Source organism: Tiliqua scincoides, chromosome 7, assembly GCF_035046505.1.
Source record: "Tiliqua scincoides isolate rTilSci1 chromosome 7, rTilSci1.hap2, whole genome shotgun sequence".
Lineage (NCBI taxonomy): Eukaryota > Metazoa > Chordata > Lepidosauria > Squamata > Scincidae > Tiliqua > Tiliqua scincoides.
The window spans coordinates 22,815,428-22,840,703 of NC_089827.1; the positions used below are offsets into that span (position 1 = coordinate 22,815,428).

Here is a 25,276-nt window from a genome sequence, read left to right on the forward strand (position 1 = left end):
ACGTACAGCTCCCATGATTGCCTGCTAAAGAGTCCTGCAGTACAATCCTCTACATGTTCATTCAGAAGATGTTCCACTATGATCAGTGGGACTCACTCCCTGAATTTAGGATTACAGCCCTGGTAACAGGATTGGGAATGATCCCTACCCAAGATCTACAGAGATGCAACAGGTTTCAGGGCTTGAGATGATAAGGAATCCCTTTACAAACCTGTAATTTATATGTTATTATATATGAGCAAACTTTGAAACTTGATAATAAGTAAATAGCATGCCTGCCCTGAAGGCAATTTACACTCATTTATGACTAGCAATAAAACCAACAATAAAATGTAGTTTTTTGGGGGGAGAAACCAGTCTATATTGGCATATAATCCTTTTGGATATAAAACAATGCTATAAACATGTAATGCCAATATTTGTAATTGCTTCGGAAATTTCCAATTTTCAGAAATTTATAAGAAATGAAAATGAACCTTGTTTCTGCCTATATGCATGGTTCATTTGAGGAGCTACAGTTTTCCAGAATTTTGTTCAAAACACACCACACCAGACTGAGTGCATCTTGAAGAGACATCTGCAAATGGTCTTCAAACAGAGACACTTGTTTACTTTCCAAATATTTCACTTTACAGATAATTTTGATATTAACAGAAGCAGGGTAGTTTTTAATGTGCATACCATTTGTTTAATAAAACTCAGCGCAGTCCAGAGTGCTCTTTGAGTCGATGCATGTCCCTTGTGCCAGCCCAGAACTGTCACAAATGTGCTGTAAGGCACATCTGTGATGACTTGGGAGTTGGTGGGGCCAACAAAAGGATGTGTGCTGGCTGTGGAGGCCAAATCCAGCCTCCGTGTCACTCTGGGACAGTGAATTTGTGCCAGGCTGGGGAGGGGGGGGAGGTTTGAGAGGGCAGGGAAACAGGGAACTTTGGACAGGGGAGGGAGGGGGACAGGTGAGTGGACCAGGCACAGGAGACAGGTGGGACTGGCCTCTGACACTTAGGCTGGATCTTAAACCCCTTCCTGAGCAGCCTGGTGTTACACTGTGCTGCTTGGATTTGCGCAAGTGATTTCACTGGCACAGATCCGAGTAGCTCCAATGAGGTGGCTGCTGTGCAACATGGGGTAAGGGGAAATAAATCCCTTTACTCCAAGTTGCACAGGATTCACCTCACACCTTGCGCTGGATGCAGCACTGGAGGCTGGAGTGACATGGTGGCCAGCCAGCTTGCTTGTTCCAGCACAGGATAGGATCCGGCTGATAAGACTACTAAGTTATTTATCTTCTCAACTTGATATCAATTCCTTAATCCATTTGTTCCCCAACTTTTTTTACTGGCAGCTTCCTTAACCAGCTGTGCCATTGGCCATGGTTCCTCAGTAGGGCTACAGTCTTATACATCGTATAGGATTGTGGGTTTTTCACAAGGATTCTGCTAGTTTCACCTTGGCTCCCCAGGGAGCTTGGCTCCACAGTTCCCTTGGAAGCTACGGCTCATAGTTATGGAACCACTGTTTTAATCCATAATTGTGGGTAATCTGTACAGAACACATCCAGATATCTTCATCTACCAAAGACTGACTCATGTTAGTTTTTCATACAATACATAAGTACTGTATGTACTGTTCTCTTAACTCAGTTGTGCCTGGAGTTCTGTGGCTAAAGCAAACATCATGTTAATTATGTCTTCTTACACGGCCCTGGTTGAGTGAAAAACTGATTCTCTTGCTGTGTGTTCTTTTGTTTTTGTGTACTCCTACATGGTCTGACTTTTTCCTGTGTGCTCTGTGCATGTGACTGAATCATCACATCTTCACTATTTTTCCTTCACCAAGATCACTCCATTTCTGAGCATCTGTAAATATCTTTAAGCATTTCAGTGGTCTCTTTGATTAAACATTAACTTAACTGATAGCTGATAACCTATATGTGAATGGCAAGTTAGCAGGGAACCCAATACTGAATGCAGTGTGACTGAACTATCTTGCATCTGATCGAAGAAAGAACAAAAGTCTTGTTGGGTTCAAAGAAAAAATGAAGTGAGATAGGATATATCTAATGTCCACTCTTAATAAGCCCTTTAAGATGTGAATGTGTTTAGATTAGAAGTTTTGATTTGTTCATGTGTTCATTACTGGGGATACATCAAACAACGTCTATTAAATAACTGTATTTTATTTGCTAGCAAATATTGCTTTCAACTATTAATCTATGTCCCAGGTTAAATGGTAGACCCTAATCATACAAACAGATGTGCAATTGTGTAATCCCACTGATTTTGTCTGGTTGGCAACCTTCAGTCTCGAAAGACTATGGTATAAGCCTACAGCCCCCGGTATTCCCAGGCGATCTCCCATCTAAGTACTATCCAGGCCTGACCCTGCTTAGCTTCCAAGATCAGACAAGATTGGGCATGTGCAGGGTAACAGTTGCTGCCAATGGGTAATTCAAACAATGAATTGATCAAGATTCCTAATACTCTCTGGAGCAGTGATTTTTAGCCTTTTTCATCTTGTGGCACACTGAGAAGGCACTATAATTGTCAATGCACATCATTAGTTTTTTGACTATTGACAAGACACACTGTACTGCCGGCCAGAGGCTCACATCCCCCAATGATCCTACTAATATATGACCCTCCCCCAAACTCCCAAGGCACACTTGCAGACTATTCACAGCACAGTGGTTGAGAACAGCTGCTTTGGAGAAGTGGGACAATGTGTCCTGGCAAGGAAATTGAAGAAGAAAAGGGAGCAGCCCCCAGTTCATCTGCCTCCAGGAATGGAAGGATCCTTCCACTTGTGCAAGGTGCATAAGTGGAATTCTCCTTCTGTTCCCGGAGGGAAGCTTCCAATAGTGGTAGTGTGAGCTGGGGTGCTACCCATGAGGGCTAAACTGAACTTCCATATAATAATAATAATAATAATTTGTATCCTGCCCTTCTCCCTGAAAGGGACCCAGGGCGGCTTACAACATGTAAAAACAATTTTAAAAAGCATGATTTAACACAGATAAAAACATATTAAAAACACATTAACAGAGGCCGTAAAAACAGTAGTCAGAATAAAAAGAGCATAAAACAGCAAATCATAGAGGAATCCAGCCTGTCAAAAAGAAACTAAAAGATGTATAAAAGTGTTAAAAAGGCCATGGAATCAGAAGTCTTGTTTAAAGAGGTCTTCAGGCCTCACCGAAAAAACTCAAGAGAGGGAGCCATTCTCAGGCCAAGGGGAAGGGAGTTCCACAACATTGGTGCCACTACTGAGAAGGCCCTATTTCTTGCTGCCGCCCCACGAACCTCCTTGGGCGGTGGCACTTGTAAAAAGGCCTTCTCTGATGACCTGAGAGGATGAGCTGGATTGTACGGGAGTAGGCTATCTCTAAGATAACCTGGCCCAGAGCAGTATAGGGCTTTAAAGGTCAAAACCAGCACCTTGAATTGGGCCCGGAAACGAATGGGCAGCCAATGTAGTCCCCGGAGAAGCGGACAAGCAACTGACTTCTGAATATCAGTCTGTAGACAAATAGGTGACAAAAGCAACAATCTTATTTATTTATCCAGCCCAGAATGTGGTGGACAACTCTGTAGCAGTGGTGGAAACAACAGACTGTATCAGAGGACAAGGAGAGGGCTACCGTGGTACTGTGAACACCATATGGAGTGGGATTGAGTGTCAACGCTGGGACTTGCAGACTCCTCACCAGCATAACTTCACACAAGAGAACTATAAATGCAAGTAAGTAGAATGCTGCTGTGGGTCACCTGGTTTTTAAATGGCAATAATTTAGTACGGTTTTGAGAGTAATTTCATTAAAGATGTGTAAGCTAAAGGTGGAAACTAGCGCTGCTGTTAGTTCCTGTTGCAGAAATGGCTGATCGCATTTGTTCGAAACAATCCAAAAACTTGTAGCATGTGAATATTTTTGATATTAAAATATACTTTTTTTAAGGATGGAAAACAACTTTGCCTCTTCACTCTCAGACTCATCCTCCTTTGTTTTAACCACTTGTTCATCACTAGAACCAAAGCAAAGGGGAAAAGGCCTCCACTTGCTTGGTATTAGAAGCCAGCACTTAGTCACAGCTTTTCTCCTCATACTTTGAATTGTTTTACTTGCTTGCAACCAAAGCCTCAGAAAACCATGCCCATATCTGTTTAGGGAAAGGGAGCCATTAGGAATGAGATTAAATGAAGCCTGAAATGTCAAATTGATTATTTTTTAAACATTCGCCAGTGGTTTTGTAATTGTGATTGCCTTGGTGCTGTGTGCTGGGCAGATCATTCAAAACTTTATAGATTTGAAAAAAAAAAAATTGGTTGACTTATGATTTTTTTTTCCTTGTGATGACAATAGCTGTTTTATTAATGAATTGGTTGACTTATGAATAAAACGGCCATTGCCATCACTGAGAGAAAAAAAAATTTCCATAGCGTCCCAGAATCCAGTTAGCTCCCATGGGTCTCTGGACTTGGACCACTCAACTCCATAGAAAGGTGGGAATGTATATCTTTGGTTACATTTTTCATGATGGAAGTTACTTGACAGTGAGTCGAATTAAAACCAACAGAGCCTCTGAGCTCAAACTCAAACTTGCTAAGGAATGAGGCATTTAGAATAAAAGGTGCCTCCGCTCCGTGCCCTCTGCCTCTCCCCAGTTGCGTTCTGAGGGCCAGAGAGGCCGCCTATGGCTTTCCTGGCCCTCAGAATGCCTTCTAAGGGCTGAGAATTGTCATTTTTGGTCAAAAACCAGAAGTGATGATTTTTTTTTTGCGCTTAGAAGGCATTAGAGGGCTGGGGAAGCTGTGTATGGCTTCCCCGGCCCTCAGAACGCCTCTGGAGAAGGCCCTCAGGGTGGGCTTCAGATCGGCGCGCTGATTATTATCAGCATCCAACTGAGTGCCACGGGGAGGGGCTGCCACAGGGAGTGGATGGCAGCTCGGGACCCCTCAAGCCTGGCCCCTGGGGCATTTGACTCCCTTCCCCCCTGTCGGGTATGCTACTGTTCAGATCACAGAATGAGCCTGCAATCCTATATACACTTAGCAGACAGTAAGTTCAGTGGAACTTACTGTTCCACTGAACTCAGTGATGCACTCTCTGAGTAGAAAAGCATAGGATTTCACTGTTAGTCTCTTAAAGCTAAAGGATAGGGATATGAAATTCCTAGGGCTCTTATTCTGAAGTAAGACTCTTTCTCTGTGCAACCAATGGGTTGGCAATATATGATTTCAAGAGTTCAGCCAAATATGTGTAACATGCTTTAAAGAAAAGCATGCACCAAATGTAATATGTTGCTTTTTTTTCCGGAACAGTCAGCCAATTTCATAATTTTTACTTAAAGCAGCACTGATATGGAAATAACCTCTATAAATCCTTTTTTGAAAACCTCTTGAACCCACTGAGAAAGCAGACTAGGGGTCTGGTCCTCAGCATTTTCTCAGACGAAACATCCACTTCACTCCTTGGAGGGTTTCAATTAGGCATTTCAGAAATAGAAGTCAGCATTTGCAATTTGGCCCATTTCCCTAGGAAAACACTCCTGTTTCTCAGTACTATCACTTGACTAGAATACTGGAATAGCTCTACAACAGTAACCTTGGTTTTAGTTTTTCCTACTCGAAATTAAAAAAAAAACATTTGTGTAGGGAAGTAGCTCAGAGGGGTGAAGATCTGTATACGTGGGTGAAGAGGCACATATAATGTTAGAAAATGCAAACCTGATGTCCACGTCTGGACTTGCCCCACCCTCTTGAGGACTCCAGCTGTCCCATCACAACCCTGGGAGGGGAGCATCTGCTGGCACTGTATGGCCAACACATGGTTGTACATCTGGCCCTTTCATTGTCCCCCTGGCTGCCAAGGCACAGGATAAGCTGCTTCACGCAGGATGAGGGCCTCCCTACTCTGGGGTGATGCTGGCCCTTTAACACAATGGCTGGACCAAATGGAGTTGATGGTGGGGATGGGAGGGAGCCAACCAGATAGGGGAGGGCCCAGGGCTTCATAAGGCACTAAGGGATGGTGATGAGAGGTTTCTGGACAAGCTGCCTTATTTCTGTTACTGTGGGGCTGGAGTAAGACCAGGGGAGCAGCCAGGAGACAGGTGAAGGAGGAAGAAGAGGATTGAAGCAGCCCTCTCTCCCCACACTAAACTCTAAGGCCTGGTTGGGGAACCTGGTTGTTAGGCCAGCAACCCCTCTTTTGTTTCTACTCTTCTTTCCCTGGGGCCAGGGAGGACACCAAGTGGGGTGCACCTTTCTCAATGCAATCCTATGGGGATGGAGAATTGAGAAACTTATACCTGAGTGCAAACTTATACCGGATCTGCTTCTTAGGGCATTTCGCAACAATTTTTTTTACTTAACCTTTATTTAAAAAAAAAAATGCACGTAGGAAAATATAACATCAGACCCAGCCCAGGCTTTTTCTTATAAGACTGCCTGATAAGGACATCTCATGTTAGTAAGATGAAGCTTTGTAGAAAATTATCAAACATTGTTCCAGATGGCAAAAAAGCCCTTTGAAACTAAAGACTCCATAGGACCTGACTGGTATTTTCTGGAGAATAGAGAGTACGGTGTAACACTTGCCATTCCAGAGCTTGACAGCTTAATACAGACCAAGACCTTATTTTACAGAGCCCCCCTAACTGTTAAACCTTCATTCTAAAGCTAACACTTGTATAAGATTTCTAATTGCCTTTCATGCTCTTAAGTTTCAGTTTCCTAATTAAATCAGTGATAACAGTAAAGGGACCCTTCCTGTATAACTGCACAGATCCAGTCTGCTAATGGGTGGTTTATTGTTGGTATATGTCTGAAAGCAGGATTCTAATGGGGTTCAGATGTGTCTGATAGCAATTTGAATGAAAGAATTTTGTGGTAGGAGAAACCTGTCTGAAACAACAGTGGCTGTATGTCCAGTGGCTTGAGAATGGATTGTATTGAAAATACCCCAGCACCATATGAAATCCTAGATCCATTGGGGGTGGAAAAGATGTATTGAAAATAAGTTGCTTTCTTCTACTTGCAATTGTCAAATTTTATTAGCATGTGCATGCTTCCTCCCCCCTTCCATCCAGATCTTTCTGCAGTATAAACTCAGTGAAGCAGAGATGTCAAGCAGCTTTTATTATTGCTAACTTGGGGTATAAAAGCAGTGGAAAAACAGCAGCAGCGTGTCTGGCATAGGGTAATACATTGTGGTGTTTTGTTTTAAATGCAGGAACTTAATAGAAAACTACTGCCGAAATCCAGATGGATCAGAGGCCCCCTGGTGTTTTACGACTAACCCAAACATTCGCATTGGGTACTGCTCACAAATACCAAAATGCGATGAGCCAAGTGGGCAAGGTAAGTTGTGCAAGAGAGAGAAGAATGTTGTCATGTCCAATGGGTGGTATTAAGGTCCTCCAAAGTGATAGCTATGAAACACATGTCACTGTCAGGCTAATAGGAGTGTGTGGGGGGGATGCTTGTTGGCAAGCCATGTACGACGTGATGGGCGGTAGTTGAACCTTGGATGCTCTGTGCACATGTTGTAACTTTTTAAAAGAGAGGCACTACAAAGCAACTCCTGTCTGAGTGCCAGGCCCTTCAGTGTTTATTTTCTGCAGATGCGCCTGGAGTTTTTGCATAGAGGCTTTCTCAGTGGGATGTGATGTGCATCTAATGTAATCCAAATCCCTGCGTGCCTGGGTTGTCCACCTGTTTGCATTGTATGTGGATGTGTCGCATGGTCAGTCTGAAAGATGAGCCTGCAGTATCGGTGTGTCATGATATAATGGTTAAAATAGGCATCCTATGATTGCTAGACTATTAGAAGTTACAGGGCACAATCCTAACCTGCGGTGGAACAGGCAGGCTGACTGGCCTGCACTGTATCCAGTGCCAGTTTGGTGAGGCCTGGGGCACAACTCGGGTAAAGGGATTTTAGTCCCTTTACCCCGAGCAACGCCACAGGCAGCCCTATGGGGTTATTCAGATCTGCACCTGCAAAATCGCGGGCACAAATCCAAGTGGCCCAAGTTATGCTGCTTGAGCCAGCCCCACCCCCCTCCTGGGCCCATCTGCCCCTGGGCTGCCCTCTTCCCAGCCCTGAAACACACCCTCTCTGTCTCTGTTCCTCCCTCTCTCAGTCCTCTCCCACCCATGTGCTGGTCTGCCTGGGCTGGTGCAAACTCATGCTGTCCTGGTGCCACTCCGGCTCCATGGGGCCAGTGCAAGTCTGTGCTATGGCCCAGCCTGTTCCCAAGTAGCTGGGAACATGCTTTACGGCACATTGCAACACTTGGGAGCCTGCACAAGTGACTTGTGCTGGCTCAGGGCAGCATTACAATTGCGCTGCTGGTGTATTAACATTCACAGGATTTACCAACCAGTGGTGGAATTTTTTTTTTTTTTAAATCTATGTTGGCCAGTTATACATATTTGAAATAAACTACAATGAGTTGGTTTGAACAATATTTTATCACTTAAATTGGGCCCTGTCTATTAAATGACTAGCTCACTTGCATCTTGGTCCCTTCTTTCATTTTTCCTGCATTCCTTTAAAATTTCTGCAAATGTGAGGGACAACATATGCTGCTAAATCTATTTTAATTTAGGTGTAGTGGCAAGTTCAGAGGAGGGTTTGAATGAAACCTGCCCCCCCCCCACTCCAACCCAGTTAGGGAGATTTAAAAGAAGTGTGACGGGAGGGACCAGGATATCTTTGTGTTCATGTGTTTAACACATAGGGCATGTTCAGGGGATGAAATATTGTCCAAGCTAGCCCAACTTTTTGTTTAAAAAATGGCAGGCTATTGAGACTGGCAATACTCCCCCTTAGGGATGAGGGAATGCATATTGTCATGAGAATGAGGAACTCTAGCATTTAATTGTCCATCCTAAAACCAAGGTGGACTTCTTAACTAGTTAAAGATACATTCTATAGGCTGCTGAAAACAACTGGATTTAAATTGCAAAATTAAAGATATATTGGTAGCCTTTAGATATGTTAATGCATTGGATGACCTTGTCAAATTTATAGTCAATAAACTACTTTTACATGGAAAAAAGTTCCCAGCACATCTGTAGCAAAGAGCAAAACTAAGTCACTTATTTACTTTCAAGCTACTTATTTATGCGTGTAGATTTCACACAGTGCTTACATTCATATATATTTAGAAATATTTACTTTCATTAATGTATTTCTTGGCTGTGTTTGTGAACCTAAATTTCAGGATTCAATTATCTGAATTTTTAAAGTGATTCTTCTTCACCTTAAGAGAGAGTAGTTCAATGACTCTATTTACAACTTATTAATGAACATTCTTTATGTAGAGTGCTATCGAGGGAATGGGACGAATTACATGGGGACTTTGGCCCACACAAGGTTTGGCTTAACTTGCTCCATGTGGGATGAAAACATCCAAGATTTAAGGAGGTAAGCACACAATTAATTTCAAGAAAAATAATATATTCTACATCCTCCTTATGCATTACTTCAATATATTGGCAAAATAGCTTTCACATTTTCATTAGTAAAATGTTTTTAGTCTCTTCAACATTAGGTTTGTATTTTTTTTCTTTTTTTGTAGAATAGAGTTTTCAGCTGGTGTTCTGCAGCACACTGGTGTGCTGTGAATAGTCCCCAGGTGTGCTACAGGAGTTTGGGGAGGGTAATTTATTAGTAGGGCCTTTGAGTATGTGAGCCCCCTGCTGGCAGTGAGGTGTACTTTGTCAAAAAACAGATGCTGTGCCCTGAAAATTTTTGTACCTTGTCAGTGTGTCATCTGATGAAAAAGGTTGAAAATCACTGGTGAAGTATATTAAAAGCATTGGCCTTACTACTCAGTTTGAAAATTCAAGTGTGCAAGTTTCAGATTTTTTTTCCTATAAAGTGCAAAGCTTTGTCTGCTTTCAGTTGCCCATAACAAGGTGTAAAGATGTAGAATTACTATAGTAGTTGGCAACCTTCAGTCTCAAGAGACTATGGTATCGTGCTCTGAATGGTGGTTCTGGCACAGTGTCTAGTGTGGCTGAAAAGGCCGATTCGGGAGTGACAATCCCTTCCACACTGGGAGCAAGTGCAGTCTGTCCCTGGTCTGTCTCCCTGGCTATGGGCCTTCCTTCTTTGCCTTCCTTCTCTTGTTTAGGAGAATTGCTATATAGTTTGGTGCACCATTTAGTAATTTGATATTAAAATGAAGTTGTATTGGAGGAGACAGCGGCATCACTGGAGGTGGCGTCTCTCAGCGCAGAGCTTGGCAAACCACACGTTTGGTGGTAACGTGAGGACACCATCGTGGCTCATGTCACTTCCAGGTTGCCAAGCTTTCACTGTCAGAGGGAGGAGAAGCTGGCTGTGGCACGCCAGGTGCAAATGTATGTTGGCTACAGCCAACATGCTTATTTGATTTTTCTCTATAAACAGCTTTGTGAACTTTTCTTGAAAAGCGCTATATAAATACTGTTAATAATAATAATAATACAGCCAAGATGAGTACTGCTGACTCTTCTGCTTCCTGCTCTTCAGTGACAACTGAGACTCCTGCTGGCTGGGCTGATGCATGCCTGAAGTTGGCACAGCTGTGGGGGGATGCAATGCTGGCACCCTTAGCACCCTTTAATGGATGGTACTAGGGAAGGACCACCTCCATTGCTACACCACTGGAAGGACAATAAATTTTTAGTAGAATACTTTACCGTTATAATTAATGTCCATGAAAATTGATTTGGCACGAATTTCCTTTGTGTTTGAGCTTGCTTCACTCTACATTTCCATTATACACAAGAAAGAGGAAGAGATCTAGGAATTATACTTAGTTTCAGTGCTCAATAAAAACATTTACTTATCATGGGCTCTCCTCTTTCCCATGAGAGTCCATATTAGCATATTGAGGAGTTGTGCGCTTCTTCTGTAAGAAATGAAAAAAATATTGAATGGAGCCCATTCTGATAAATTTCCTTTGTTTCAAAATGAATACCTAGGCTAGAGTGACAAATGAATACAAATAGAATATGTGTAATTTGTTACTCCTAGTCATCACAGGGAGTTCTACTCCTTTTAAACTTTAAGAAACTGTTGTTTAAAAATAAAAATGCCTGCTGCTCAGCTCAGGGGAACTTTACTGGCAACTGTACATGGTTGGTTATGCTGAGAGTGATCAGCCAAAATGCACACAGTTTGCTTCAAATCTGAACAGGATTTGAACCCAGGTTTCCTTGATTCTAACCCAACAATTTGCCCTTTATTCCACACTGGTTTTTAGGATGACGGTGCTTCAGATTTCTTGTGTGAAAAGGATCTGACTTTTAATTGGGACATATTGTATTCGCTTGCTGCAGCTGCTATGCTACTTCTAAAATTCAAATGGAATTTCTTAATAGCTTCTGGCCCTAAAGCCTGAAGGGTGAATGCCATCACTGCAAAAATGATGTACAATGTTAACAAATATTCAGGAAAATTTATGTCTTTATTTATTTATTTATCATATTATTATAATATTTATAATATTATAATATTTATAAATTATGTCTTAATGTATTTATTATGGGTTATTTATGTCTTTTTGACTTTGCTCAGCGAGAATGCTAGACTCTGCTTCCTATTAGTGTTTTCACTGTTGCCTCCTCTAGTGTAGCTTCTAGCAGCTACATGTCTAGGTTCTCACTTTTTGCTTCCTTTTCCAAAGTGTTCCAAAGCTAAAGGAGGCAAAAAGCATTTGCAAACAGAGAGATGAGCCATGAGTGCTATGGGGGAAATTTGAGAATTGCAGACAAGTGAAATGGTGGATATGGGACCCATGGATACCGGGAGGGGGGTTTCCTGTATTCTTGTTCCCTTCCAGAACTTGGATAAGCATTTATCTTTTCCATCTGCAATCCCCTTGTCCTTGTTCCCCCTTATCTCTGCACCCTCATTGCCCCAACTTAGGACTTCCAATTGTCATGCTCTATCACTCTCAGCCAGTCAATGGCATTCTGCTTAAACCTATCCTTAAACCACCCTTTCTCTCTTGCTTCCCCCTGTGCCTGGAACCTTCTTCCACAACATCTGTTATGCAACTTCCCTTATTTCTTTCCAATTCATCCTCAACCACATTTTTCACAAAGTCTGTCCCCAGTCCCCAGATTATATGGTTACTAAGCATAGGTAAGTGTACATGATAAATGACTGAATATTCTTCCTCAGTTTTTCTTTTCATTCATATGCAAGGGAGGGTACCAGGTTGTGCTCCCTGAGGTATCTGGTGGGCCACTATGAGATACAGGAAGGTCCAGACTAGATGGGCCTTTGGGCTGATCCAGCAAGGCTCTTATGTTCTTATTCTGTTCCCTCCCATCTGTTGCCTCCCTTGTATCTCTGTAGATTGTGTGCCATCAGGACATGGCTCTGTGTCTTCACTCTCTCTGTGTAAAGCAACTAGCACATGGACAGTGCATAGAAATGAATATCATCTATGAGAATAAAGCGTAGTGACTTTTTGCACATATTTTTCTTTATAGGCATCTACCAATATATGGAGAACCAGATATTAGCAAGCTGAAGAAAAATTATTGCCGTAATCCAGGTGATGATGCTCATGGACCCTGGTGTTACACACGCGACCCTCTGATCCCCTGGGACTATTGCCCTATATCTAGATGTAAGTGCTCAATAAAAATAAATGACTGGCTGATGTCACTGCAGAAATGCTGGAAGCTGCCTAAAATCAACAGCAAGTATACATTGTCCTGTGTCCAGGCTGAGAGTTTTAAAAAGTCCTCATCCTCTGCTGTTGATGAGAATGAAATGGGGGGAAAAGTTAGTTACAGCCCAGTCCTACCTGGGCCAGCCAGGTTGGCTCTGACTGCTTCAGCCATGAAAGGCTATCTGGCAGTGGGCTACTCAGCCTTCCCACCAGTGACAGTAGATCCGCAGCTGCCCATCCCTGAAGATAGGGTGGCAGACGGCAGGAGGTGGGGGAAGGCAGAATGGGGAGGGGGGGCAAATGATGCATTGACAAGGCAGAGGTGTGTTGATTGGATCTGGAAAGGGGGCAGGTTTCTGGACAATTGTTTCCTTACTTGGGGTAAGTTGTGGAATTGGATTCAGGAAGGGGGTTAGGATTCTGCTGCTGCCCCTATTTCTGGGGGTTAGAATCCTAACCCCCTTCCCAAATCCAATTCCACGACTTACCCCAGGTAAGGAAACAATTGTTCAGTGGTATGTATTGGTATGCATGGACACAGTAGTAGCCATTTTGGCACCTCTGCATCAGTGTGGGGGGGGGGGTAGAATAGGACATGACTCTTAGCTACTATAGGCCCCCCCCCCGTGTCCTCCGATCCTGTATCTGCAGTTTTGCTTATCTGTGGATCAGAGATCTACACCCACTCCATGCCTCCTCTGGACTCAAGGGAAACAGAGCTCCCCTGTCCTCTGGAGGGTCTTCTGAGCCCAGCAGAGGCAACTGCCTCTGTCAGGCTCAGAATGACTGTAAGAAGTGAAAAAATCACTTCAGTTTTTTGGCAAAACCAGAAGTGATGTTTTTATGCCTTTAAAAGGCGTTATGAGGGCCAGGGAAGCCCTCCCAAAAACCCGGAAGTGACATTTTTTTCACTTCTTACAGTCATTCTGAGCCTGGCAGAGGCTATGGAGCTCCACTTGCCTCTGCAGTGGGGGGGGGGAGTCATTCCCCCATTTCAGCAGATTGAATGAAATACCCGTGGATATGGGGGCGCACCTATACTTATTTATATAAGTTTTGATGTTTGCAGTATGGAAGGAAAGAAAGCCCTTGTTTAGTTTGCTGACATTGGGGGAGGGGAATAGGAGAATAATTCATGTTTAAGAATATTTTTGTAGCATCTTTCTAAATCAGAGACTTTCTAGTTCTGGTCTGCCTGCATTGGTGAGGGTTGGGCTCAATGATCTCTTAGGTCGCTTCCAACTTTGTGACTCATCTTTCAACAAAAAAGTTCTCAGAGCAGTTTATATAGCAAAAATAATTTGAAAATGTCTCCCAAAATGTTTAAAAAAAAAATTAAAATATTTTTTAAAAAAATTTTAATTTAAAAATATTTAATTAAAAAAAATACAGAAGAAATGCCAGTGAAGCATCTAGGGCACTTGCTCTCTACCTGCTAAATATAAGAGAACTGGCACTTCAAAGGTACCTCATAACTCTGTTAGCAGTTTTCAGATAACCAATTAATTATATTATATTAATGTATTAGCGGTAATGTTAATAGTTAAATTAACATGTGTGTATTTGCAAGCTTTCACAGCTTAACAATAACTGTCTCCAAATATCTGAAAAGTACTGTATGTATAGTATTGGCAACCTTCAGTCTCGAAAGACTATGGTATCGCGCTCTGAAAGGTGGTTCTGGCACAGCGTCTAGTGTGGCTGAAAAGGCCAATCCGGGAGTGACAATCCCTTCCACACCGGGAGCAAGTGCAGTCTGTCCCTGGTCTGTCTCCCTGGCTATGGGCCTTCCTTCTTTGCCTCTTAGCCTCAGACTGTTGGCAAAGTGTCTCTTCAAACTGGGAAAGGCCATGCTGCACAGCCTGCCTCCAAGCGGGCCACTCAGAGGCCACGGTTTCCCACTTGTTGAGGTCCATCCCTAAGGCCTTCAGATCCCTCCTGCAGATGTCCTTGTATCGCAGCTGTGGTCTACCTGTAGGGTGCTTTCCTTGCACGAGTTGCACTGGATGTATATGGCCTCAGATATGGGTGGAAGTGGAAAGTATTATGAAGTTCATTGTAGCTTTGGTTTGGGAAGATCATTTACACTCATTCCAGACCATAAGCATAACCTCTGCACACATTTTATACTTGTACATGAAGGGTATTTAACCAGAATTATCACTGTGTGATTGCATTCTGTTATCTGTTTAGGTGACGGTGATGCAGCTCCTCTGATGAGCAATTTAGACCGTAAGTAATGTTCATAATTATTTAATATATTTTTGTCCTGCCTTTCCCCTGCTACTTTTGGGCGTTCAAGGCAGCTGACATCAAACTTACAGAAAATCAGTTTAAAATTTTAATACAATACAAAGAGGATTGGATAATGTTAAGTGATGCACACCTGTATTGGCATAAGCTCTTCAAAGCCTTACATGCAGAACAGAGTTTGATGTAACTTAATAATTAAATCTTTCAGTTGCTGTCATTCCTTGTGCCTCAACAAAACAATTGAGAGTTGTTAATGGAATCCCAGCCCAACCTGACAAAGGATGGATGGTTAGTTTGAAATACAGGTAACTATTTCTTGCTGAGACCATTTGTAAAAAATGATATCAACTTTAGAAGTGCGAAGATGGGCTTTAAAGTTTGTGAGCAATGATTGGAAAAGTCTTGGCATGTTTCTCACCAGGATTTTTTTTATTAAGAAGTGGTAGGAGAAACCAGGATGCCGTATGCCAGTGGTCTTTACCCGTTTTAGTTCCACGACCCCAATAAATAAATAAATAAAATAAATGAATAAAGTATGGGAACCCCACTGTAGATCCCACCCCTTCCCAGGATCCTATTTGCCCAGCTTCGCCCCCTCACCACCCACTACCCGCCCCCATAATGCCCTCCTAGCACTGTTCACTGTAATCAAATATTCTTGTTGGAGAGAACAGAAAAAAGTGACCTGGCACTAGTGAAAGCTATTTTACCACAGTTGCTAAGAGCCTGAGCAGGACTGGGGTTGTTGGCAACCTTCTACAGCACCCAGTATTCCCAGGCGGTCTCCCATCCAAGTACTAACCAGACCTGAACCTGCTTAGCTTCCAAGATCAGACAAGATCAGGCATCTGCAGGGTAACAGTTGAAGCTTAATAGGGATGCACTCTCCTGATGCCTGAAGGGATACATCAGATTCCTCCACCTGGTGGTGCTCTAGTACAGTGATCTTCAGCCTTTTTCATTCCCATAAGTTGCTGCAACCCCACAACTGAGGCTTTGCAACCCTGTTGGGATCCTGGCCCCAAGGTTGAAGAACGCTGCCATACCCTGTTCCCCTTCTGACGCCAGATATGTTGACACAAAAGATAACATGGACTTGTACTGGCTATTTAGCAGGTGCAAGTACCATAGGCCTTATTCTGGTATGAGGGGACAAATGTCCCCTTACCCCAAGGAGACTTCCAGCATTGCAACCTCCCACATAGGATTCAGCATAGCCTGCGCTGACACCACTGCATCAGTGTAGGGGAAATTGGATAGGACTCAGACTCCTCACTTTAGTAGATGCCTGTTCAAGTGCTTTATCACCACAGTTAATACAAAATGTGAGTTCCTGCTCAAGATTCCTTTCATGTACAGGTGCAGTGCCTTCTTGACGGGCCTCATCTGTGATAGGTGGGTCTTGAGTCGAACCTGGGTATTCCAGTCCTTGCTCACTCAGTTCATTTACTCTTGGGGTTAACTAGAGGTCTACACGATCCAGACTAGTGGTCTCCAAACTGGAGACCGCTGCACAATGAAAATTCCTTTCCCATCCTGAACAGCACTTACCATTCTGCTGCTTTGTTCTTTACCCATGTGGGCATAGTGATGCTCTGGACAGTCATTTCTATGGCTTGGACATCTTGTTGCAAAGCCTGCTGGGACATGGGCCAGAGCTGTGACTGTCCAGAGCATCCCTATGCCCAGACGGGTGAAGAATGAAACGGCAGAGCAGCAGAACAATAAGTGCCACTCACAAAGGGGAGGGATTTTGGCGAATACGAGATCCAGCCCACAGGCCAAGTTCTGGTGAGCCCTCATCCAGTCCATAGCACTTGCTTTCCAGTTGTGCTGTGCTTTTTCTCAAGCAGTGCACAAAAACGAAAACCACAGTTTGCATGATGGGAGATAAATTCCTTCCTGCTGCAGTATAGTGGCTACTCATGCACAGGACTGCAAAAATATTTCAGATTTGCAAAAGCAGATATTATATTGTTAGTAATTTGCCCTGGGCAGGGATTTCCCCCCCCCCCCCAAGAACTGTAATTTTTAGGAAACAATGGCTGCAATCCTAACTACACTTTCCTGAGAGTTAGCCCCATCGAACGAAATAGGACTTACTTCTGAGTAGACCTGGTTAGGATTGTGCCCAATAACAGTTAAGCACCTGTGCAACCGGGGGCCTGGATTTTCCAGCCTTGTCCATACAAAACCTGTCTTGCTAGCAAGGATGACTTAACCGCATAAAACTAGCAAAAATTTCAGCCAGGAGGGGATGCAGTTGGTGTGAAGGATGTGCTGGTAGCTTTGACCAAGAGTAACTCTTCCAATATTTTCTCCCTGCAGGGGCAAGCATAGATGTGGAGGATCATTAGTAAAGGAAGCCTGGGTCCTAACAGCCCGACAGTGTTTTCCTTCTCGGTAAAGAAATTTTTGTGTAGTAAAATTAAAATTTTTGTTCTCTCAAGAGCAGGACTTATCAAAAACTCTTCCTTTTTGATACCTTGGAGCTTTGTAGCATGATCATCATGTATTCTGCAGAATGTTTGTCTTCTTTTTATAACGGAATTAGCTTGCTGATGACAAACATCTAGAAAACACAAAACTTAGCATGGGATAAAGATATGGAACGTTCCAACAATCCAGATTTGTAGATGTTTCTTAGGCTGTATCATTAATAGGATCCAGAATATCAGAATTTGTAATGTAAAATTCTTCTGTTCTTGGCATTCATGTATGTGAATTGCTACAGAAGGTTTACATGAACGTCAGGAAAACTCTATTGGAATTTTAAATATAATTGGAACTAGAGCTGTGTCTCCTTCATTGGGAAGACAATACCAATCCTGTTCAAGCCAACAGAAATGGGAACAATTTAGATTTGAAATTGGCAGCATCAAAATTATTTGTCTTAATGTTAATGGGCAATTTAACTGCAGTGAGATTGAATAGAAATGACAATTGTTTGTGTAACATGTTTACAGTCCTCATAATTACAGAATTTTATGAACTATGCCAGCAATTATATGGTAGAGTTTCCAAATCCTTCCAGGTTTTAAAAAAAATGGATTGAACTTTATTCCCACTTGAGCTCCACTTGCAGAATATTACCTTATTATGGTGGTGTTCTATATCTGGTGAAAAGCTCGGTGAACTGAAGCAAGGTTCACTTCGAGAGTCTAAGGCTGCAATTCTATACATACTGTATCCCATTGAAAACAATGAAATTTACTTCTGAGCGGAACAGTAAGTGCTGCTCAGGACGGGGAGGGAGTTCTTGTTGTGCAGCAGTCTCCACTTTTGAAGACTGTTGATTTAGAGCAGGGGTCTCCAAACCCTGGCCCGGGGCCAGATGTGGCCCGCAGCAAGCCTCTTCCCTGCTCGTGGCTAACCTCTTGTCCCCTGAAAACCTCTGGCCCACTCAACTGAACATGACCAGAACTGTGCTCTGATTGTGTCTGGAGGGTGTTCTGAGGGCCAGAGAGGTTGAATGAATGAGCCCATTCATTCATTTATTCACTCATCTAAGTTCCATCTCTAATTTATTTATTTAAATTTTATATTTAAATTTTTTTCCGGCCCTCCACGCCACGCCAGATATTTGATGCGGCCTTCTGGCCAAAAAGTTTGGAGACTCCTGATATAGAGCATAATTCCATGCATGTCCACTCAGAAGTAAGTTCCATACACCCACCCACGTACCCAAGAGTCTCAGAACTCACTTACCCATGAACCTCAGAGTATAGAATCTAAGATTTCTCTGATTCCCCTAACCAATCATCAGACTGGCCCATGACTTGCAAGATCCTGTACCTCAGAATAGTTGACCAAACGGGAGCCAAAGGCACTGTGAAACCTTCATCAGTCTTGGCCAACCTAACTACTTTGAGGCATATGTGAAAGGTGGGATGTAAATTCTATAAGCTAGCCAACTAAGCTAGTGCTGGACAGCTGACAAAGTGCAACACAAACCCACAGTAATGTCAGAGGAGATCTGCAACTAGCATTAAACACAGAGGAAGAGAAAGTAAGAGTAAGAAAGGATGCAGAGTGTCACTTGACCACGCTCATAGTCCTTCACATTGGTGGACCCTTTAGCTACTTTTATTTATATTCATTTGCAGCCTACTAACTCAAGACATACTAACATGGTAATGGGAGGGGGAGGCAGGGAGGAGTCAAGGTTGTGGTTGAATAACTAGCTTGCTTCTAGTGGTGGCTGAATTCCTACATTGCTTACTGTATTCAAAATGCCAATGAAATTTTCCTTCCCTAGGGACAATCTCAAAGACTATCAGGCTTGGCTTGGAATACATAATGTTGAAAGAGCACATGAAGAGAAACATAAACAGGTTCGAAATATCTCTCAGCTGGTATATGGCCCTGAAGGATCAGATCTGGTATTATTGAAACTTTCCAGGTTAGTCATAATTTTGCAAACATTTATTTCTGCTGGTTGTGATCAGAATTTTTATGGGCTACTTCAAGGGCTTTTCCAGATGATTTAAAAACAAACCACTGCCCTGGTCTTTTCTCTGAATGCTTTCCTCTCTGACCCTAAGGAAATCATATAATAGCCTGTCCTGGCATAATCAAACTGCAGTTCCAAAACTAATGCAGAGGTTGTGCAACTGCAAAACAAGCAAGATGAGTGCTTATCCCTGTTTACCCTGCATCATGCCCACGCCCTGTTTTCCATTTAGCTTTTTCTACAGCCTTGCTGCCCAAATGGGAGTAATCCAAGGACATGCAATCAGGGGAGGCAGAGCCTCACCATACTAAAAGTACCTTGCCTTACTGCACTGCTCTTTTCATCTCCAGCAGTCAGTGAGTTAGGCAATACACTCACTCACTCGCTCGCTCGCCCATTCACTGTAAGCATTGCTGGCTTCCAATGAAAACCAGGCAGGGCACCTGCATCACGAAGCTCTGGAGAGGCAGTAGGAAGAGTTGCCTCCATTCTGTAAATAAGAAAGCCATGAAAACAGCAGCTTGCCTGCATTAAGGGACCAAGCTCTTCAAAGCAGAAGGGGAGCTGTTGACAGCTATTGAGCTGTCTCAGGGCACATGACTAAAGTTTCCCTAGCTCTGTGTGGGAGTAAAAGAGAAGAGTCTTTTTGAAAATTTAGTTTGGGGGGGGAGGGTGTGTGTGTGTGCGTGTGTGTGTGGGGTGTGTGTGTGTGGGTGTGTTTAAAGGAAAGTAGGATCCACTAAGACTAAGCCTAAGAAGGGGGGGAAGGAGAGAGAGTGCTGTTGTGGCTGAGCCTCTTGGGGCCTGGATCTCACTGACATCAATTGAGTCAGTTGAACTGGGAGAAAAACATTTGCTGAAGGATAATTGCATTAGGGAGAGGCTGAACATCACTCAAGCCCACCTGTTCTATTTTGCCATTGTTCTGCCAATACATGCCCTTATGCCGGCAAACACAGGTTAAGTAACACAGTTTTGCCATGACTGTGTTTAGTTCCGCCCTTTGTGCCAACATACATGTTGCTTGTAACATGTGCATTTGGTCTGTGTTGGGGAAAAAAAATAGCATGAGGGCATATGTAATTCCATGCAGCCACAGTGTCTATCGGGAACATTAGCTCTCCATCCATGCCATAGTTCTGATCCTGATCATGCATTCTCCCCCCCCCCCCCACCGACACTGGAAAATGAATCCCTGGATGCAGGTAGAACAGTGGTTTTCAAAGTTTTTAGCACTAGGACCCACTTTTTAGAATGACAATCTGTCGAGACCCACTGGAGCTGATGTCATTGATCTGGAAGTGATGTCATGACTGGAAGTGACATAATCAAGCAGAAAATTTTTAACACCCTTCCCCATATAACAAATAAGGACAAATAAGTGTGTTTTCTCTTTCTAGGCCAGCAGTCCTCAATGATGTTGTGGCTATCATCAGAATCCCCTTTTCGGGGTGTACTATTCCAGAAAACACCATCTGCGTTGTTTATGGATGGGGACACACAGGACGTAAGAGATCTTGTTTTAGAACTGAACACACAAATGTGTACTCATAACTATCTGAATTCCGAATGGGCGATCATTGGAGTGGCATGCTGCTCACTGTGTAATGCTTTAGGTAGAGCTGCTGCTAGATTTTGCAGAAAGTGAAGTTGGGAGGTGAATTTAAATTCCTGCCTGGCATTTTGAAGGAAGCAAAAAAAAGTTGCCAATAAGGCTACCAATGTGTCTTTGGGGGATTCCCCAGAGGACAAGAATGCAGGCCTGTTAGTCAAGCTAGGCTGTAAGTGTACCATAGGTGGTTTTAGTCTCTCTCACACAGTGGATCTGTTACTGTGAGTTCAGGACTGATGAAGATGATATCCTCTGCACAGCCCATCTACTGAGCAAAGTAATGTGGCTTGCATAAGTGGCAGATTGTGGAGGGGGGCGGGATGATAAGGCAGCAGGTTCAGGGCGCCCTTCACATTGAGTCTGCTGTGACCACTGCCTCCCTCCAGCCTGCTACAGGTGCACCCATGCTGATCTGCTTTCTGCCCCCTTAAAGCAAGCACAAAGTGGATCACCACAGATGGCTGCCAGAAGTGGGGGGCTTGTTCCACAGGTGTCCCAGCAACCAGGAAGAGGCCACTGTCTCTTAATCTCTTCTCTATGCTGCCACGTTTGAAGGACCAAGACACTGTACAGCCATGTGTGGCTAATTCACAGCCCAATCCTGAGTTCGCACCGCCAGCACTCCACTGGCGGTGAGTGTCGCAAACGTGCCATAAAGTACGTTTGCGGCCCCCAGTGCCACTGCTAGCTCAGTGCTGGTGGTTCACTGGTGCTCCGTGTCTGCATGGTTATGTGGACCTCCGGGCAGCGAAGAGATGAGTAGAGGACTGGGGGGAAGGGGGGAAGCGGCGTCCCGGAGCAGGGGGAGGACAGGGAGAGGACAGAGAGAAGGTGTGTTGGAGGAGGAAGTGAAGCAGGAGGGAGGTGGAACCAGTGGAGCTCCACTGACCAGATCCTGGCCCCCTGTGTCGTATCCGCCACCTGACACAGAGGCTTTTGATTCTACGCTGACCCAAAGGTGGCTAAAATCAAGTAGCCCTATTGCGGTGCTACTTCCCTTACCCAGGGGAAGGTGATAAACATCCCCTTCCTCCGAGGAGCTGACGGCGACTGCCCAGTAGTGCTCAGGATGCCGTGGCAGCCATTTTCAGCTCCATGGCAGCCCCACGCTCTGGGCAGCTCAGGATTGGGCTGTCATTGATTTAAAATGTTTCCATCCCACCTTTCCAGTTAAAAAAAAAAAAAAATCCTCAAAGTGGCATACAATAACATAAAAATGCAGCAAATTAAAGCAAGAATAGCTGAAGAAAGAAGTCACATGGTGGCCTCCCAAGGAAGAAAGTTCCAGAGGCATGGCACCACTTAGAAGGCCCTTTTCACCACTACACCACTTCTGCTGGGGTCAGGCCATGCAGAACAGTGTTATGCAGTCTCTGGGGCTAAGGAGCCAAATACCACCTTTTATACTGGAAGTACTACTGGTTGGAAAACACTGCACTGTCTTATGTGCATAATAAAATCTCCCATCTTACCATTTTAACCAGCTAGGTCTAACAAAGAAATAGTACTTCGTTTTTAAATTTTGGTAGGGGGTTATCTTAAGTTTAGTCATCACAAAGAAGTTAGACATGACTCAGTACTTGCTTAATCATGACTAATTAAACTTAGGCCCCAATCCTAACCCATTTCAAGCACTGGCATAGCAGTGCCAATGGAACCTGTGCTGTGTCCTGCAGTTGGGGGGCACTCATGGAGGCCTCCTCAAAGTATGTTTCCTTACCTAGGAGATGCAGTGCCCTTATGTAGGTGCTGGAAAGTGGGTTAGGATTGCAGCCTTAGGGTATAACCCATTGTCATTGGAAACTAAGGGTAGGAAAGTTATAATTGTGAGTAGGGCCATAGGATGATCTTCTCCACCATATTTATCTGTCACTATTCTCTGGGAAATGAATTAATAAGCTTAATTTCACCTTCTATTGATGATAGATCTATTGAACGATAAAAATGGATGTGGTATTTGGTCAGAATGATTTCAGTTGAATGACTTTTGAAGAAGTGACTTGAAGGATTACTGTTTTAGATACAGTCAGAATGAGGTGTAAATCAGATTCAACTCTCTCTCTCTCTCTCTCTCTCTCTCTCTCTCTCTCTCTCTCTCTCTCTCTCTGAAAATGTGCATTTAATTTAGTTTATCATCTTGTCCAATCACAGCACGTTCTGTTTTATTCGTTCATTTGAACCAATATAGATAAAAAAAATAATGTTGGGACCTCTTGTTGTTGTTAGAACAGCATGTTCTTTGTAGATGGCCATGGAATAAAGAACAGCATTTGTTCATTTCTGTATTTTGCTTTAGACAGAACCTTTGATGGGCAACTTCGAGAAGCAAATATGATTGTTGTGAGAAATGAGCGTTGCAATCAGGATTTCAGAGGAAGGGTGGTCATGAAAGAGTCAGAAATGTGTGCTAGGGCTGAGAGCATTGGCAGCGGAACTTGTGAGGTGAGTAAAGAAAGATGTTGGAAGTTTACAAAATGACTTTTTCCATCTCTAAATCAAAGGGAATATGAATTAAGATTTTAACAAATGTGGCCAATATGACCCCTAACGTAGGACAAGTGTGATGTTGTGTGTGATGTGATGATCAAATCTCCCAGCAATTTCTCTTTTCCTAAAATCAGTTATAGGATGGGAGGGGGTACACACACATCTGTATGTTTTTTTTTTTCCTTTTTGGCTAATTGTAGCTTCAGGGGAGAGTCATTGCATGTAGTAAGGAAGTAACACCTTAAATGGTTACCCCATGTGTACCTTTATTCTGGTGGAAGTTTTTGGATGTGGTCAAGTTATAAAGTGGATAATTCCTACCTTCACTTAGACAACAGTCTCTCTTGTCCCACAACACAATCCCTTGTTGATGAAATGTAAATTCCTCTGGATGTTGCTCCTACTTAATAAGCCAAAAATGGAAAGAAATTACTAATGGAAATTATTGTTCTATTATCAGTGAATTTTCTTTGGTCAATGACTATCAGTGAATATCTGGTCAAGCTATAGCTGTCCCTAATCATCTAAAATTTTGCTTGCAATTAACCACAAGCAAAGAGTTGTGGTTGTGTGTCAGATGGGAGACAGTCAGTGTTCCCTCTCCGACAATCTGAGTTAAAAGGATGCAGATGTTTTTTGAAGCCAGTTCAGGTATACTTTTACAATGTATAGTAAGCTTAACAAAAGAATTGAGCATTGTCCAAGCTAAGTAGAGTCTATGCCATCAACACAATCTGATGAGGCTCCTCCTTTATTTTAACACCTTTTGTTATATGTAGAAGACAACTAATAGCCTGAAGAGAGAACATCCTAGTCCAGTGGTTCTCAAAGGTTTTAGCATCAGGATCCACCTAAAAAAAGTTTCACTTTATCGGCCTCTGTAGCTGTAATGGTGATTGGGCAGCATTGCTCCTCCCCAAATAGCAGGTTGTTTAACCCCTGAAGCACATAGCCTAATCTGCCTTTCATGACTCACCAAAAATACCTATGTGACCCACTGGTGGGCAATGAACCCTCAGTTTGGGAACCACTGTCCTAGTCCCACTGAAATCAGAGAAAGTGTTGTATTTTTATTTTTAGTGGAATCATGTTAAATTGCAGTTGAACATTCTGTCATTCATGTAATACCTTGCATGATATTGCATTAGAATCTGCTTTATGCATGAGATAGTTTGTAATTTTGTGCTCAGTTTAAACAAAATGTGTATATGTGTGTGAATGTTTGTCTGTGTCCACCTATTTTATTTTTTACTTTTCTCTTTCTAGAGGGATTATGGTGGTCCTTTGGTCTGTGAGCACATCAGAACTAAAATAGTGGTGGGAGTTATCATTCCCGGGCGTGGATGCGCAATACCCAGACGACCCGGAATTTTTGTCAGGGTGGCCTTCTACTCCAAATGGATACATAAAATCTTAATGACGTACTGAATACTCCAGCCAAGAAAGCAAATACCAGTCATGGGAACATTTTTGGGGAAGTATGAAACGAAAGTGTTGTAGAAAGATCCTTGTTTCTTTTTCTTTACAAACAAACAAAATGCTACTTGATAGTCAAGTTCTGTTAATATTTATGGATGTTTCTGATGTTCTGTCTCTTGGTGTGTAATATAAATGCTGAAATGAGCTGTGGTGTAAGCAAGTATGGTGACCTATTTCCTGAAGATACTTGAATGGAGAAGTAAAATTGCAAAATATGATTGCTGAATGATTGTGTGTTCTGTGGAATTAGAATGTCCAGTTTCTTATATGCTGCTGGTTAGGTCAGCTTGTGGATGTGAGACATAGACA

The 25,276-nt window shown here is 43.0% G+C and overlaps 1 protein-coding gene across 1 annotated transcript in view; it reads left to right on the top strand.

Annotated features, from left to right (window-relative positions):
- The window catches only part of HGF (hepatocyte growth factor), a 70,579-nt gene extending 45,663 nt beyond the window's left edge, over positions 1-24,916 (top strand). Inside the window, exons 9-19 of the mRNA XM_066633704.1 lie at positions 3,567-3,741; positions 7,232-7,359; positions 9,331-9,433; positions 12,499-12,638; positions 14,877-14,915; positions 15,145-15,241; positions 17,265-17,339; positions 19,195-19,338; positions 20,790-20,896; positions 23,298-23,443; positions 24,755-24,916. Coding sequence (XP_066489801.1) covers positions 3,567-3,741; positions 7,232-7,359; positions 9,331-9,433; positions 12,499-12,638; positions 14,877-14,915; positions 15,145-15,241; positions 17,265-17,339; positions 19,195-19,338; positions 20,790-20,896; positions 23,298-23,443; positions 24,755-24,916 — 1,316 coding nt within the window. The remainder of the gene's footprint in view (positions 1-3,566; positions 3,742-7,231; positions 7,360-9,330; positions 9,434-12,498; positions 12,639-14,876; positions 14,916-15,144; positions 15,242-17,264; positions 17,340-19,194; positions 19,339-20,789; positions 20,897-23,297; positions 23,444-24,754) is intronic.
- Positions 24,917-25,276: the final 360 nt, after the last annotated feature.